Raw genomic sequence first — 13343 nt, forward strand, 5'->3', positions numbered from 1 at the left:
TAGATTCAGTATTGGTTAACTTGTTTAATTTTCTCCTCTTCTCTCAGAATGCCCTCTGAAATCTTACTGAATATATTTTCTTACTTGGATGTGGTATCCTTGCTGTGCGTTGGATGTGTGAACAGACGCTTTTATCATTTGACCAGTGACAAGTAAGGAGAATGCTGTGTCGTCTTTTATATGTGATACTAGAAATTGTCAAAATTAGTAGGTATTTTAGCCATTTTCTAAAAATTAGTAGAATTAATTTTAGTACTATTTGTAGACAAATTTGCATTTATGAGTATAAGATAAGGAATATTCTTTGCATGTATTAAAGATAAAGTCTATTACTATTGGGCTCTAGAATAAAACTCTGGTCTGTGATCAGAGGTTCTGGACTTGATAGACTCATCCATTCACAGAACCTGTCACCAACCAGGTCCTGGTGTCCTGGGTACATGGCCTATTCTCTGCCAGAAGAAGTGGTAAGGGGGCCTTGTTAAATTGACTTAGTTTTTCCTCTCAAATCTGTCAATTAAATAAATGTACTTGCTATGTGGGAAGAGTGAAAGTGGGGAGGAGAGAGACTCCGTATGTGGGTCTTCCCTTGGGAATCAGCAGGTCCTTCAGGTAGGCTCTGAGCTTCTATGGATGAAGAAAAGCCACTGCTTCTACTTTTCACTGTGAGCATGGCCTGAACCTAGGAGTTCATCTTGTGTAGAGAGATGTACCAAGGACAAACCTCAGCTTGAAAAGGGGTTCCTTTAAGGGTGAAGTCAAACTATAGGTCCAAGCTGGTGTTTTCTCTGTTCTGCTTTCTCTGGAAATCTCCAGACAGCTCTCTTTATGTTCTGCTGAAGACAGTTCTCCAAGCAGTTCACTATTCTAAAAAATTCTGGATAGCTCATCTCTTGCAGATCATAAGCCCACTCTTATTTTACATATTAATCCAGTCATTTACTGGATCATCAGGTTTCTGTTTGATTGATTATCCTATGAGTCAGTATCCCATGACCCCAGCCTCTTGATTCTTAGAGTTTAGAGATCTGTCTGCCTTTGTTAAGTACAGTCAGTAAGCTAGCTGGGTAGGACTCCACCCCCACCGTGGAGTTACCATTTTGGCCTTGCCTGGACCTTGAACTCAGGAATCTGCCTGCATTTGTATCTGCTTGTCTTTGTATCTTTCTGACAATTTACCCTCTGTTCCTTTATATCTGTGAAACTCCTTATACAATTCATATTGCACCCTTATATTTTTGTATAGTTGAGAAATCATGTACTTTCAACTCATGTTTTTAGAGCTCTTTTCCACAGCCTTAAGGGGTGTCCTGAAGATCCCAGCATTTACCATTTTTCTGAGACATTAGCCACAGCTTCACCTTCTGGACTCATGCTGTCTGAGATTATCAGGGAATCAGTAATGTTAACGGGGAGGGCATTCCTTGGAGGAATGTGATGCACATCATCATACAAATAAGCCGTACACCCACAGCAGCCATCAACACTCATGCAGGCCCACACCTTGCTGGCTCTGTTCCAGGGGCAGGAACCATATCCTGTTACACAGGGCCATGCAGAACATGGCAGAGGTGGAGGTCTTCTAATAGCTATAGCACATTTTGTGCCCATTTCTTGACTTTTTAGGGTTCTTTCTTACTCAGTATCAAACGATTATGCAAGTATTGATTTTATGCGAACCCACAGATTTCTAGGAAAGACATTAAGGTAAGGAGTGCAGTTCAGTTTGATTTGTAAGGTAAGGCATGGGAAATGACTGATAGGCTGAAGTGTAGGCAGGAAATATTCTCTATGGTGGTTCTCAGATACTAGTCAATGAAAGACTATCTCACAATCACATAGGAAAATATAAATCTTTGGATTCCTACTCTGCATTTGTGAAGATTATAATTCAATACTTTGAAGATTTGTACCTTAGAGCTCTAGAATCTGTATTTTTACAGTTTCTTCAGATCTTACTAATGAATAATCTAGTTTTGAAATGATTGAGTTAATGCATCTTTGATGCTCTGTGTTTGCTTTAAGTGAGGAACCCACAGTAAATCCTCTGACCTCACTGAGCCTGTCCTCCACCGTCCTCAGCATCCAAAGGGACTGTGTGCCTGCTCTGATTAGGAAGGGTAGTTTTTTTGTGTTTCAATTTAAAAAGGTGCTTGAAATTCTTATACCAGAGGGTATGCTTTATCTAAATCAACTAGTGGATATAATTTTTGGTAATTTTGGAATGAATGTAATTTTTGCTTCATTAAAATGTGCTTGTATTCATGTGTGTAGATGCATATTCAAATGCACCAGTCTAGGCTCAATTATGTCATCTATGTAATGGGGATTAAAAACTAGCCATCTCCTGTGTCTATTGGGAGGGTTAAGTGAGCTAATGCCTGAATTCCTTAAATAGCAGTTGACAGGTGTGTGCTTAGGAAAACTCTTATTGTTTACTTATTGCTCTTATTGTTTACTGACTTATAGTATTTACCTTTCTGAAATTAGTATGTTTATTGTTAAAATTTAAAAGTAGGCAGCAAAATGAATGTATAATATGTCTACTATTATTTTGTCTTTGTGTATAGTGCTTTTATTTATGTACATACCCACAATAAATCAGATTCACACTATATAAACTTGTGATTTTTCTACAACTGAACTCCTACTTAGTTATCTTGCAGAAAGACAGTATTGGATGATCCTAAATTACATGGGATTCTTAATTTAAACCTGACTCTGGGAGTAGGTTTTCCCTTTTTTAAAATGTGTTTTGGGGGTTGATTCATATATTATAAAATATATGAACACTTACACATTAATGGAATTGACCTATTTGAAAATTAGAAATTATTAATCTCTAATGTAATATATTGCTGCTACAGCCTCCAAACTGATTTGTTGTTTTTCTTCTAGTCTTATTTGGGTCAAAATCTACTCAACTGCATTTTCATCAAAAAGACGATATTGGAAGCTTACTTCCGTGGAGGAAACAGCCACATGTGTGAGCTTACTGTCAGTTGAGGATAAAGAAGTTGGATACTGGAAGAAAGAATATATCACAAGGCAGATCTCATCTTTGAAATCAGCACTTGCCCACATTATCATGCCTGTCAACCCTTACACAGGTCTTCCTGTGAAAACCAAAGAGGCCCTCAGGTACACAGGCTGCTCTTGAACACTCACTTAATGGCGCCTGGACAGAGCCACAAAATCTTCCAGTTTCTAAGCAGATGTTGTCATCTCAAGGTGTCTTATGTATACAGTGGATGCACAATGTTTTTAATCTCAGTTTTGCCAGTCTAAGGACTGAGACTAGGGCCTTCCATATTCTAGGGAAGTGGATACCATAAGCTGCTCTCCTCAACTACAAGAACAGTTTAGGTCAGAGGGAACTGTCTGTAATCGGTTTTTTTTTTTTTTTTTTTTTTTTTTGGTTCTTTTTTTCGGAGCTGGGGACCGAACCCCGGGCCTTGCGCTTCCTAGGTAAGCGCTCTACCACTGAGCTAAATCCCCAGCCCCTGTAATCGTTTTTTTTATCATGTGTGTTTTGGAGTCTTCAAAATATACAGTATTTGGATATTGGCTTACATTTTCATAAACAGCAGAAACAGCTTCATGATCTTGAGTAAAGCCTGAGTGTGGAAGTGGCCTTCCATTGTCTGTGAACTGCTAGTCATAGAACATCATAGATACTCAGGGAGTGCTTCCTGGAAGGAAAAAAGGAAGGCTCAGAAAGTGTTGTGGGTAAAATGTCAGATTTATGCTTAGGATTTTGACTTTGGTCTCTAGAGGAGGTGATATTATGGAAATGATAGATGCAGTTGCTATTGTGTGTGCTGCTGAGCTCTTTCTTTGAAAGCATTTTCAGCTTTTTCTTTTCTTTCTCTAGAGTATTTGGCTTAGGTTGGGCAATTATCTTAAGAGAAAAAAATGGAAAAGAATACATCATGCGGCATGCTGATCATTCTGTAAATGATACATCTGTCACAGTTGTGTGGTATGACAAAAATTGGCCACATTTAGCCACATTGTCCACCCTGAGTTTGTATGGTGTGACACCACTTTTTATGGACCAGTATTTAACCCCTGATCCAAACAGGTAAGTACTGATTCAGCAGCTCCCTGGAGGACTCCTGGAACCCGACTGTTAGTTGACATTCTATTGTAATTCAAAATACCACTAGTGTATTTTAATTTGATTGTATCTTAGAGACTGTCCTGTCATTCTGCACAGCTATGGAACAGAAGATACTGGGTGTGTCACACTTAGCTCTAAATTTAAATTTCTTGAATTGTAATAGTAGCAATAATACTCTACTTTGAAAGTTTGTTAGATAATTAGTGGATTTTCTACATTTTTACCTGTAACTATTTTAACCAATGATATAAAATTAGCAATTAAACACTAGTTATAGTTTAAATACTTCCTAAATAATACTATCAGTTATTTTGTGTGGTTTTTCTCTTGAGTTTGCTAGGTATATGCCCATATACACTTGATACACTAGATATATACCCGTATACACTTGATATACTAGGTATATACCAGTATACACTTGATACACTAGGCATATGCCCATATACACTTGATACACTAGATATATACCTGTATACACTTGATACACTAGGTATATACCCGTATACACTTGATACACTAGGTATATACCCGTATACACTCGATACACTAGGCATATACCCATATACACTTGATACACTAGGCATATGCCCATATACACTTGATACACTAGGTATATACCCATATACACTTGATACACTAGGCATATGCCCGTATACACTTGATACACTAGGTATATGCCCATATACATTTGATACACTAGGCATATACCCGTATACACTTGAGACACTAGGTATATGCCCATATATACTTGATATACTAGGCATATGCCCATATACACTTGATACACTAGGCATATACCCATATACACTTGATACACTAGGCATATGCCCGTATACACTTGATACACTAGGCATATACCCGTATACACTTGAGACACTAGGTATATACCCATATACACTTGATATACTAGGCATATGCCCGTATACACTTGATACACTAGGTATATACCCATATACATTTGATACACTAGGCATATACCCGTATACACTTGATACACTAGGTATATGCCCATATATACTTGATATACTAGGCATATGCCCATATACACTTGATACACTAGGCATATACCCGTATACACTTGATACACTAGGCATATACCCGTATACACTTGATACACTAGGTATATGCCCATATACACTTGATACACTAGATATATACTCATATACACTTGATATACTAGGCATATGCCCGTATACACTTGAGACACTAGATATATACTCATATACACTTGAGACACTAGATATATACTCATATACACTTGAGACACTAGATATATACTCATATACACTTGATACACTAGGCATATACCTGTATACACTTGATACACTAGGCATATACCCATATACACTTGATACACTAGGCATATACCTGTATACACTTGAGACAATAGGTATATACCTATATACACTTGATACACTAGGCATATGCCCGTATACACTTGATACAATAGGCATATGCCCGTATACACTTGAGACACTAGGTATATACCCATATACACTTGAGACACTAGGTATATACCCGTATACACTTGATACACTAGGCATATACCCGTATACACTTGATACACTAGATATATACCCGTATACACTTGATACACTAGGCATATACCCGTATACACTTGATACACTAGATATATACTCATATACACTTGTCTCTGTGCCTCTGTTTTCATGTCAGTGAAGCTGTGTGACTTGGATGACTGTAGGGCGAAGAACAGAATTAGTTGTAGAACAGTTGTATAATAAAAACTCATCCTATGCTTAGATGGCTTTGCCCTAAGTCCACACACACTAAAAGGCTCACCTCTGCCTTTCTCAGCAAACTTCACATTCATCAATGATCATTGTCTAATAAAGGTAGACTGCATATAGCAGGTATAGATCCCTGTGTCCCATGTTGGCTAACAATTTTTATATCAAGTGTTGCAGTGTATGGACTTGTCTGCCTTCTCCGTAATTGTGCTGCTGCCTGTCCCCCCACTTCCCTGTCTTGGTGTCTTTGATTTTGCAGCAGCTGCTTCTGCGTTGATCTTACCGTTCTTGCTCACTGTCGTTCCTGTAAGTCTCTCTCATCTCTGTCTCTGAAGAGACAATGCTATTTCATGGTTTCCCTAGAGTGGGCCTGCCATTGGCTCCTCTGTGGTGCCCGCTCAGAGGCTGATATATACCCATATACACTTGATACACTATGACATTCAGACTCTCAGTGCTGTGCCTATGCTTGCTGTGATCTGGAAATATTATCAGTGAAAAAACATGGATTGTTTTCCCCAACTAGATTACTAAGTGTATTTTGATAACAGTTACTTTTTTTTTTTATGGTTACCAAAAAAAAGCTTTTATTAAACAACACTGTTAAGGACTTTTTGTTTATAAAACAACACCAAGGGGGCTGGGAGTGTAGCTTACTGGTGGACTAATTATTCAGCATGTATGAAGCCCTGGATCCTACTCCAGAGCCGCAAGGAATCAACACAGAAATGCAAACTGCCAAAGCTACAGGGAACACAAATTCAGTCCTGCTGTTTGCTGCGGGAGGCTTCTGCATTGGCGCGGAGCACAGCCCCAGGGGAAGGGTATGGGTGCTGCTGGAAGAGAGGCCCAGCCGCTGTCCTGTCAGCCCCAGTCTTGGCCTCATTCCTCTTGGGTAGTCCTGTTGACCATGTGCCCCGGGGTGCATCTGAGTATGAACTGGGGTCCACGGGGTCTAATTCTTCATCTTTCCGGCTCATCGCTTTCTTATTCTTGGGGTGAGGAGCCAGTTCCTTTCTGCAATGGTGGAGCCGGTCCTTGCCATTTTCCCGGTCTGCCTTGTCAAATGCCCGTTCTCGTTCCCTATCCCGATCTCTCTCTCTGTATACTTTGTCATAGTTCTGCTCTTGTTCTCAGTCAGACTTCTCGTGGTTTCAGTCTGCCTTCTCATGGCTCCTATCTGGCTTCTTGTGACTACAATCTGACTTCTCATGTTCTGTCCACCTTTTCAAGATTTCGCTCCGACTTGTCCTCAGCATCTACATTACTGTTCCTGAGTTTCTTGGCAGATTTGCTAACCACAAAGTTAGGATCATGTGGTGAGAGCCAGGACACGAGGTCTGTTTCCACATTCCAATAGTAAGGGAGTCCACAAGCAGGGTCAAGCACCGTGTACCAGCTCGGTGGCAGACCCTCTCTCCGCGTAGCCTCATAGTCAACAGGATCATCATCATAATCCTCAGCAATAAACTCTTCCTCTGGCTCTGGCCCCAGATGTCTGAGGATGCTCCTCTGCCAAGTGGGTCTGCAGCGCAACAGGGAGAGGCATAGTGGGTTGCTGACTGAACCTAGAAACAACACCGAAGGGCTCTTGTTTTAAAGCACAATATGCTCCTCAACTCTCCCCAGCTACAATTCAACAGTTACTTTTTTAATGACATTTTTATTTGGATGAATCTGAAATTTGTATATGAAATGATGACCTCCAAGGTTTTCTACTATAGTGGGTAAGTAGTATACAGGATGAAATAACGTTTGGAGTAGGAATCCACAAAATGCACTCTTTTGATAGAATGGTATTTTATTTGGTGTATCATGACTATTGTGTATAGGTACAGTTACAGTTAACATTAATTAAACGATCTTGAAAGACTATTGGTTAAAGATGTATTATGTTCAACCATAGAGCTCACTTAAAAAAGTACATGTATCCCCAGAAATTGTCACAGGAATACTAGATACAACATAGTAAGGGATGTTGGAATTCACTGAGGGAACTTGGTACAGTGTAACTTATTTCCATTTAAGCTTTGTAGAGCAGCCTTTGACCAGCAGTGGTAAGAAGACTGAAAGTATGTTTCAGGAACCCCTCCCTGCAGTCTGCGAGCCAGGGCTTTTATCCTGATGAAGGACCCTCACCTGCATCTTTGTCATGGCCAGGAGAAGCTCTTAGTGTTTAGTGACCTTACTTAAGCCTATATTTGTTTCTTCTATAGAAGCTCATGGTGCTGTTTGCAAATAACTTTCCCTGTAACTTAAGACTTTCTACATGGACTCTCAGCTGCATTTCTTGTTAGTGTTGTGTTCTTAGTTGGTGTACTCTGTGCTCTCCATGTTTGTGAGAATGATTATTTTAGCCTCCGGCTATGGCTGTGACTGGTAAAGCTAAGGTGAGTGAAGACTCAGTTTGTCCCCAGAGCCTGTTTAATATTTCCATAGCCAACCTAAGAGCATTTTGCAGCTTTGGTACATCGAGGATGAAGGGAGTAGGTTTTTCTGCCACGCCCACCTAGCTGTCTCTTTCTCCATTACATAGTGACAGTGCACCAGCTACTGAGCATCTCTTAGATGTGCTGTGCTCTCATGGCATTTTCCTGTTACATTTTTTAGCCTTCCCTCTGAGTGGGTGTCCTTATATGTTGGGGCCCAGTCTGGGATGGTTGTCAAGTCATTGTCATTTGGAGCTAAGGTTTTTTGTTGGCTTTTCTTGAGTTTATAGTGGTGACATTGGTCCTGTGTTCATCTTCATCCAGGCATACTCTGTTGGCACTGAGCCTGTTTTTAGTTAATATGTCACAAATCTTCTCACCAACTGGCTTGCCACCTCATCACTGTCGTTCCTTATGAATGTGGAGCTGAGGATCTGTCACATGAAAGCTGCAGTGCCATAGGTAGCCCCACTGTGCGTTACTCAGGACCTGCAGACTTATCACCCATCGTCTTGAGTAAACTCTGGATAGTGTCCCAGCATCTGAGGGACTTGGGCACTGCTCTGGGTCTGCAGATTGACCACTGAGATCTCACCTCCTTTCTCCTTTCCTGAACCACCTCAGCCTGTTCACTGCATGGGTTGTCTGCCATGCATTGTACTTCTAGATAACATGCTCTCCCTCTCATAGCTTCAGTCAAGTCTTTCTGGAGCGCAGGGAAGGTGTCTCCTATGTTTCCAAGTATTTACTCTTGGGCACTAAGACTGCTGTGTGGCTCTTGCATGAAAACACTCATGATTTTGACCTAGATTTATTTTCTAATATTTCAGTTTTCACTGTCTCTCAGTTTACTTTACAAAAACTTTGGAAAGAAAGATACATTTGCTCTCAGAGGAAGAGCAAAAGGGAGGGGAAGAAAAACATTGTAGGGTATGTGCTTGCCCTCTTATTTGTACAAGGCTCCATAATTATGTTAACCTGATTTGAACATTTTAGTGTATATAAATTGCTCTTCAAAAGCATTTTTAGTTACACTAATGTGACATGACAGCAAGACATTGGAAAGTTCACATCTTTCTCTTCTCTCTTGGCATGGTGTTCAAAGTCCACGATGGCTGTCTTTAATTGGAAAGTATGACCTGAGTAATTTAAGTGAGTCTACTATGATGGGCTGCGACGGACTTATTCGGATATTCTGCCTAAATCCTGGCCTCCTAGTGGGGCTGTGGCAGGTAAGATAGAGTTCATGCATGAACTGTCATTTCCCCTTAACAGTCCCACGTTTGCACACTGCATATCAGACAGAATGTAGACTCCTGGGCCAGTTCAGTAGCTGTGTCTTGGTCTGTGTTACTTTTGGGTCTACTGAGTTGCTGTGTTTTCTGCTGATGTGGATGGCAGGTACCTCCTTCTACTTCCCATTTCTACACCGTGTCCTTCTTTAGTCAGGGCACTTTGTCACTTCCCCTCCCAGTCAGTCCAAGAGCCACTGTTCCTTTCAAATTTTCCTCTGCCCGAGTTTCTAATAGTACATGCCCAGTGTGGTGGAGGTCTCTAACAATCTTTCTGACTTGTGTGTGTGTGACATGGGACATACTCTGCCCTTCAGGCTACATGTCTAAGAAGTTACCCTTTCTGTCTGTGTGTTTCTGTTTCACTAGGCCAGGCTGAGTTTTGGTCCTTCTGGGGTTCTTTTTTCTTTTTTTCAAATTTTTAATTAAAATGGAATTCTATCACTTGCCACTCATCCTACTGCCCTCACAGCTCCGCCCTCCAGGCCCTTTCTTGCTTTCCTGCCACTCTCAACTTGATGCCTCCTTCTATTATTATCCGTGTGTATATACAGACATGTAAATACAGCCTACTGAGTTCACTTTTTTTGTTTACATGTCTATAGTTTAGGGCTCACTATTAGATAAGCAGTTAGGGGGCTCAATCCTGGGAAAGGTATAATTCTCTGTCTCTCAGCACTCATTGGTTGCCTGTAGTTCTTTTTCTTTGTGTGCTGGGACAATTTCCCACTTCTGTGTTAGTGTTTCTGTTGGTGGTGTTAGTGTTCAGTCTTGTTCATGCAGCCATTTCTGAGACTGTTTGACAGCAGTCTTACTGGGGTTCTGAGTTAGACTCTTTCTGTCTCCTCTTCTGCAGAGTTCCCTGAGCTGTAGACACAGGAGGCGTCCTGGAGATGTATCCATTAGGGCCGAGCCCCAAGTCCCTGTTGATTTCCCTGATTGTGTTCAGGTCCAGATCTCTGTCTCCATTTGTTGTAAAGAGAGGATTCTTTGATGGGGGGCAGTAGCTATGCTTATTTGTGGTTTAAGGATAAGATTTAGAATATAGTAAGGAATTACACTGTTTTAGCAAAGTGGTAGTAGTAGATTCTTTTCTGATGCCCAAGACTTCACTAGCCCTAGGAAGTTGCTAGGTTCCTGGTACTAGGCGTGGTTCCCCTCCTGTTGAGTCTGCCTTAAGTTCAATTAGACAGCTGCTGGTTGCTACCCCGTATGTGAGTGAGCATCAGGTGCTTGTACCTTTACAGATCTCTTACTGTGCTGGCCACTGTTGTGATTTATAGGTGTTGCAGCTGGATCAGACTATTAGCGTCTCTCCCTTGGGAGCTTGCATAGTATGTTCTGGTACCACAGAAGCTAAAACACAGGAAAGAGGCTTTCAGGTCAGATCCAGTAGGAATCATCTGAGTCCATCTGAGTTGTGTCCTAGGTGTGCAGTGTCTTCAGCGAGAGGGATTTACTTTCACTCTTTGAGAGGCAGCCACAGGCAACAGCCATAGTCTCTATTGTTTGGGGAGTCACTTAGGCTACCCTGACCAGTCATTCAAAAGAAGGTTGGTGGACAGCAGGGTAGTGTGGTGGACCTCTGTATCCTTGTGGCTTTGGTCTTGGCTCTTTTATGAGTGCATTTTGCAGGTTGGTTGAGAGTAGCAGTGTGTTCCTGTGTACTTCACAGAATCACAGTTTCCATTTTCTGCGCGTCATCCTCTTGTCCTTTGCAGCAGCTGACTGTTAGTCTTTGCTTTCCACATATGCTCTGTGTGTGTCCCTTGAGGGCAAGCAGCACTCTCCTCTGCCTTTTATGACTCAGGTTCACCTTCGTTGCTCTTTACAGCTGTGAGGACTGTCTGGTTGGCTTGGTGAGGGGCCTCTTCAGGCTTACCATTCAGGGGTAGCTATAGCTGTTAGCATCAGTTCCCTGCAATCACATGTTTGCCGTTTAACCTGGTAGGCAAATGAAGAAACAAGTCTAGTCATTCCCACTGCATCCGCCAAACCATGCAGTGATTTGCCAAGGAAACATTGTTCTAATTTGATCTCTGTTGCTCTGATAAAATCAGGATCAAATACATCTTAGGAGAGGAAAGAATTTATTTTATCTCACCTTTCCATGACTGAGGGGAGTCAGGGCTGGAAGCCAGGTCACCTGCTAGGTGGCAGGCACTGTGGAGGAGGGCTGCTTGCTACTCTCTAGCCTCTGCTCAGGTAGCTAGCATAGACTGTCCAGAACCTCAAGTCAAGGAGTGCTAGACATGCCTGCGTCAATTACCAATCCAGAGAATGCCCCTCAGACAGGCTCACAGGCCACTCAGATCCAGGCAGTCCCTCAGTTGGGACTCTCCTGGATAATTGTGGGATGTATCAAGTTAATACCTGAAGCTAACTAGGGGAAACATTATCTTGTATTTGTAAAATTTACCAGACATCTGTAGGGTCTTACCAATATTGTTCATATCTTTGAAAAGAAATTGAAATAGCATGAATTCATCTCTCCTACTACTGTTCTACCTCTCTCCCTCCATCCCTTCCTCCCTCTGTCTCTCAAACACACACGTCAATCACACAAGCTACATATGTGTGCATAAGTATATATGCATATTCATGTAAATAATATGGCAATCATTGTGTATAATAGAGCATTTTGCTATTTCACAAGTGCTAGGACATTCTTTTGGAACTGCATGCTTTGCATACTGAGTGATATTCTTATGTATATAGGACTTATATACATAAAGTCTTATGAGAACACTTTATTAGCAGCAACAATATCTATTAACAGTAGCTTCAAGATGATAAGCTGTGATTTTCATGATGAACTAGTAAAAAATTAAAATACTCCTATTAAAAATTATGTTCTTTTAAATTAACTTTTCAGAAGGAGGACAATCTAGCTTTTGTCATGGCAAATCTTCATTTCCATCACCTTGTGGAGAGGAGCACATTGGGATCAGCCACTCTGTATGTATCTGTATGTGGGTAAACTTTATTTTTGTGTGGTTGGGGGAGAGGGTTAGAAATCAGTTCCATATTAATATTCTCACAATAGCTATAAAAGTATTTTATAGCTAGTAGGTACCAACAGATACAATCCTTAGCCATTGCTAACATAATTGCATTATTTATGAATATGTATGTGCTTGATTTAGTCTAGTTTAAGGATTTGATTCCTGGTAGAGTATTATTTATAGAGGCAGGGGTGATTGTTCTGTTAGTGTGGTGCCATTCTCCCTTAAGTTCTCATACTTCATGTGAAGTTTTGAACTTAGAAAATATGCAGACGTTTGACCCCTTGGTTGACTGTTTCTGTGAGTGTCTTATAATAAATTAGCATGTTTTTAGGCTGGAAACAATTTTTTTCTGTCTCCCTACAGCTTTTCACTTTCTTCTTGGTCCCTGCCTTAGTCACTTTTGTTAATATCTGAAAAGGTCCTGGATGTTTTTAAGTATGTTGCCTTCCATGGTGAGGCTTTTCTTACTGAGGCAATTAGTTGGGTTTGTTTATTTGTTTATTTTTTTATTTTTTACTTGTTCACCTTACATCCTGATCACTGCCTCCTCCCAATCACACAATCCTTTTCCCCAGCTCCCCTCCCTTTCTTCTCTGAGGGGGTGGGGGCCCCATGAGTATCCCCCTACCCTAGCACATCAAGTCTCAATGAGGCTAGGTGCTTCCTCTTCCACTGAGGCCTTCAAGGCAGCCCATCTAGAAGAACATATTCCACACACAAGGAACAGCTTTTGGGATAGT

The 13343-nt window shown here is 41.0% G+C and overlaps 1 protein-coding gene and 1 pseudogene across 18 annotated transcripts in view; one reads left to right on the forward strand and one right to left on the reverse strand.

The window, feature by feature from the left end:
- Fbxo15 (F-box protein 15) overlaps positions 1-13343 on the forward strand; it is a 98981-nt gene that overhangs the window by 14730 nt on the left and 70908 nt on the right. For all 18 annotated transcript variants that reach the window (XR_015642398.1, XR_015642399.1, XM_087593184.1 and 15 more), the window contains 5 exon segments: positions 48-152; positions 2899-3141; positions 3875-4084; positions 9409-9535; positions 12471-12553. Coding sequence is in view for 16 of the 18 variants with exons in the window: in XM_087593184.1 (XP_087449310.1) it covers positions 48-152; positions 2899-3141; positions 3875-4084; positions 9409-9535; positions 12471-12553 (768 nt within the window). In the remaining 2 variants the exon portion in view is untranslated.
- On the reverse strand, positions 6616-7512 carry Pqbp1-ps1 (polyglutamine binding protein 1, pseudogene 1; annotated as a pseudogene).

This window comes from Rattus norvegicus, chromosome 18 (genome assembly GCF_021556685.1).
Source record: "Rattus norvegicus strain SHRSP/BbbUtx chromosome 18, alternate assembly SHRSP_T2T, whole genome shotgun sequence".
NCBI classification, from domain to species: Eukaryota; Metazoa; Chordata; class Mammalia; order Rodentia; family Muridae; genus Rattus; species Rattus norvegicus.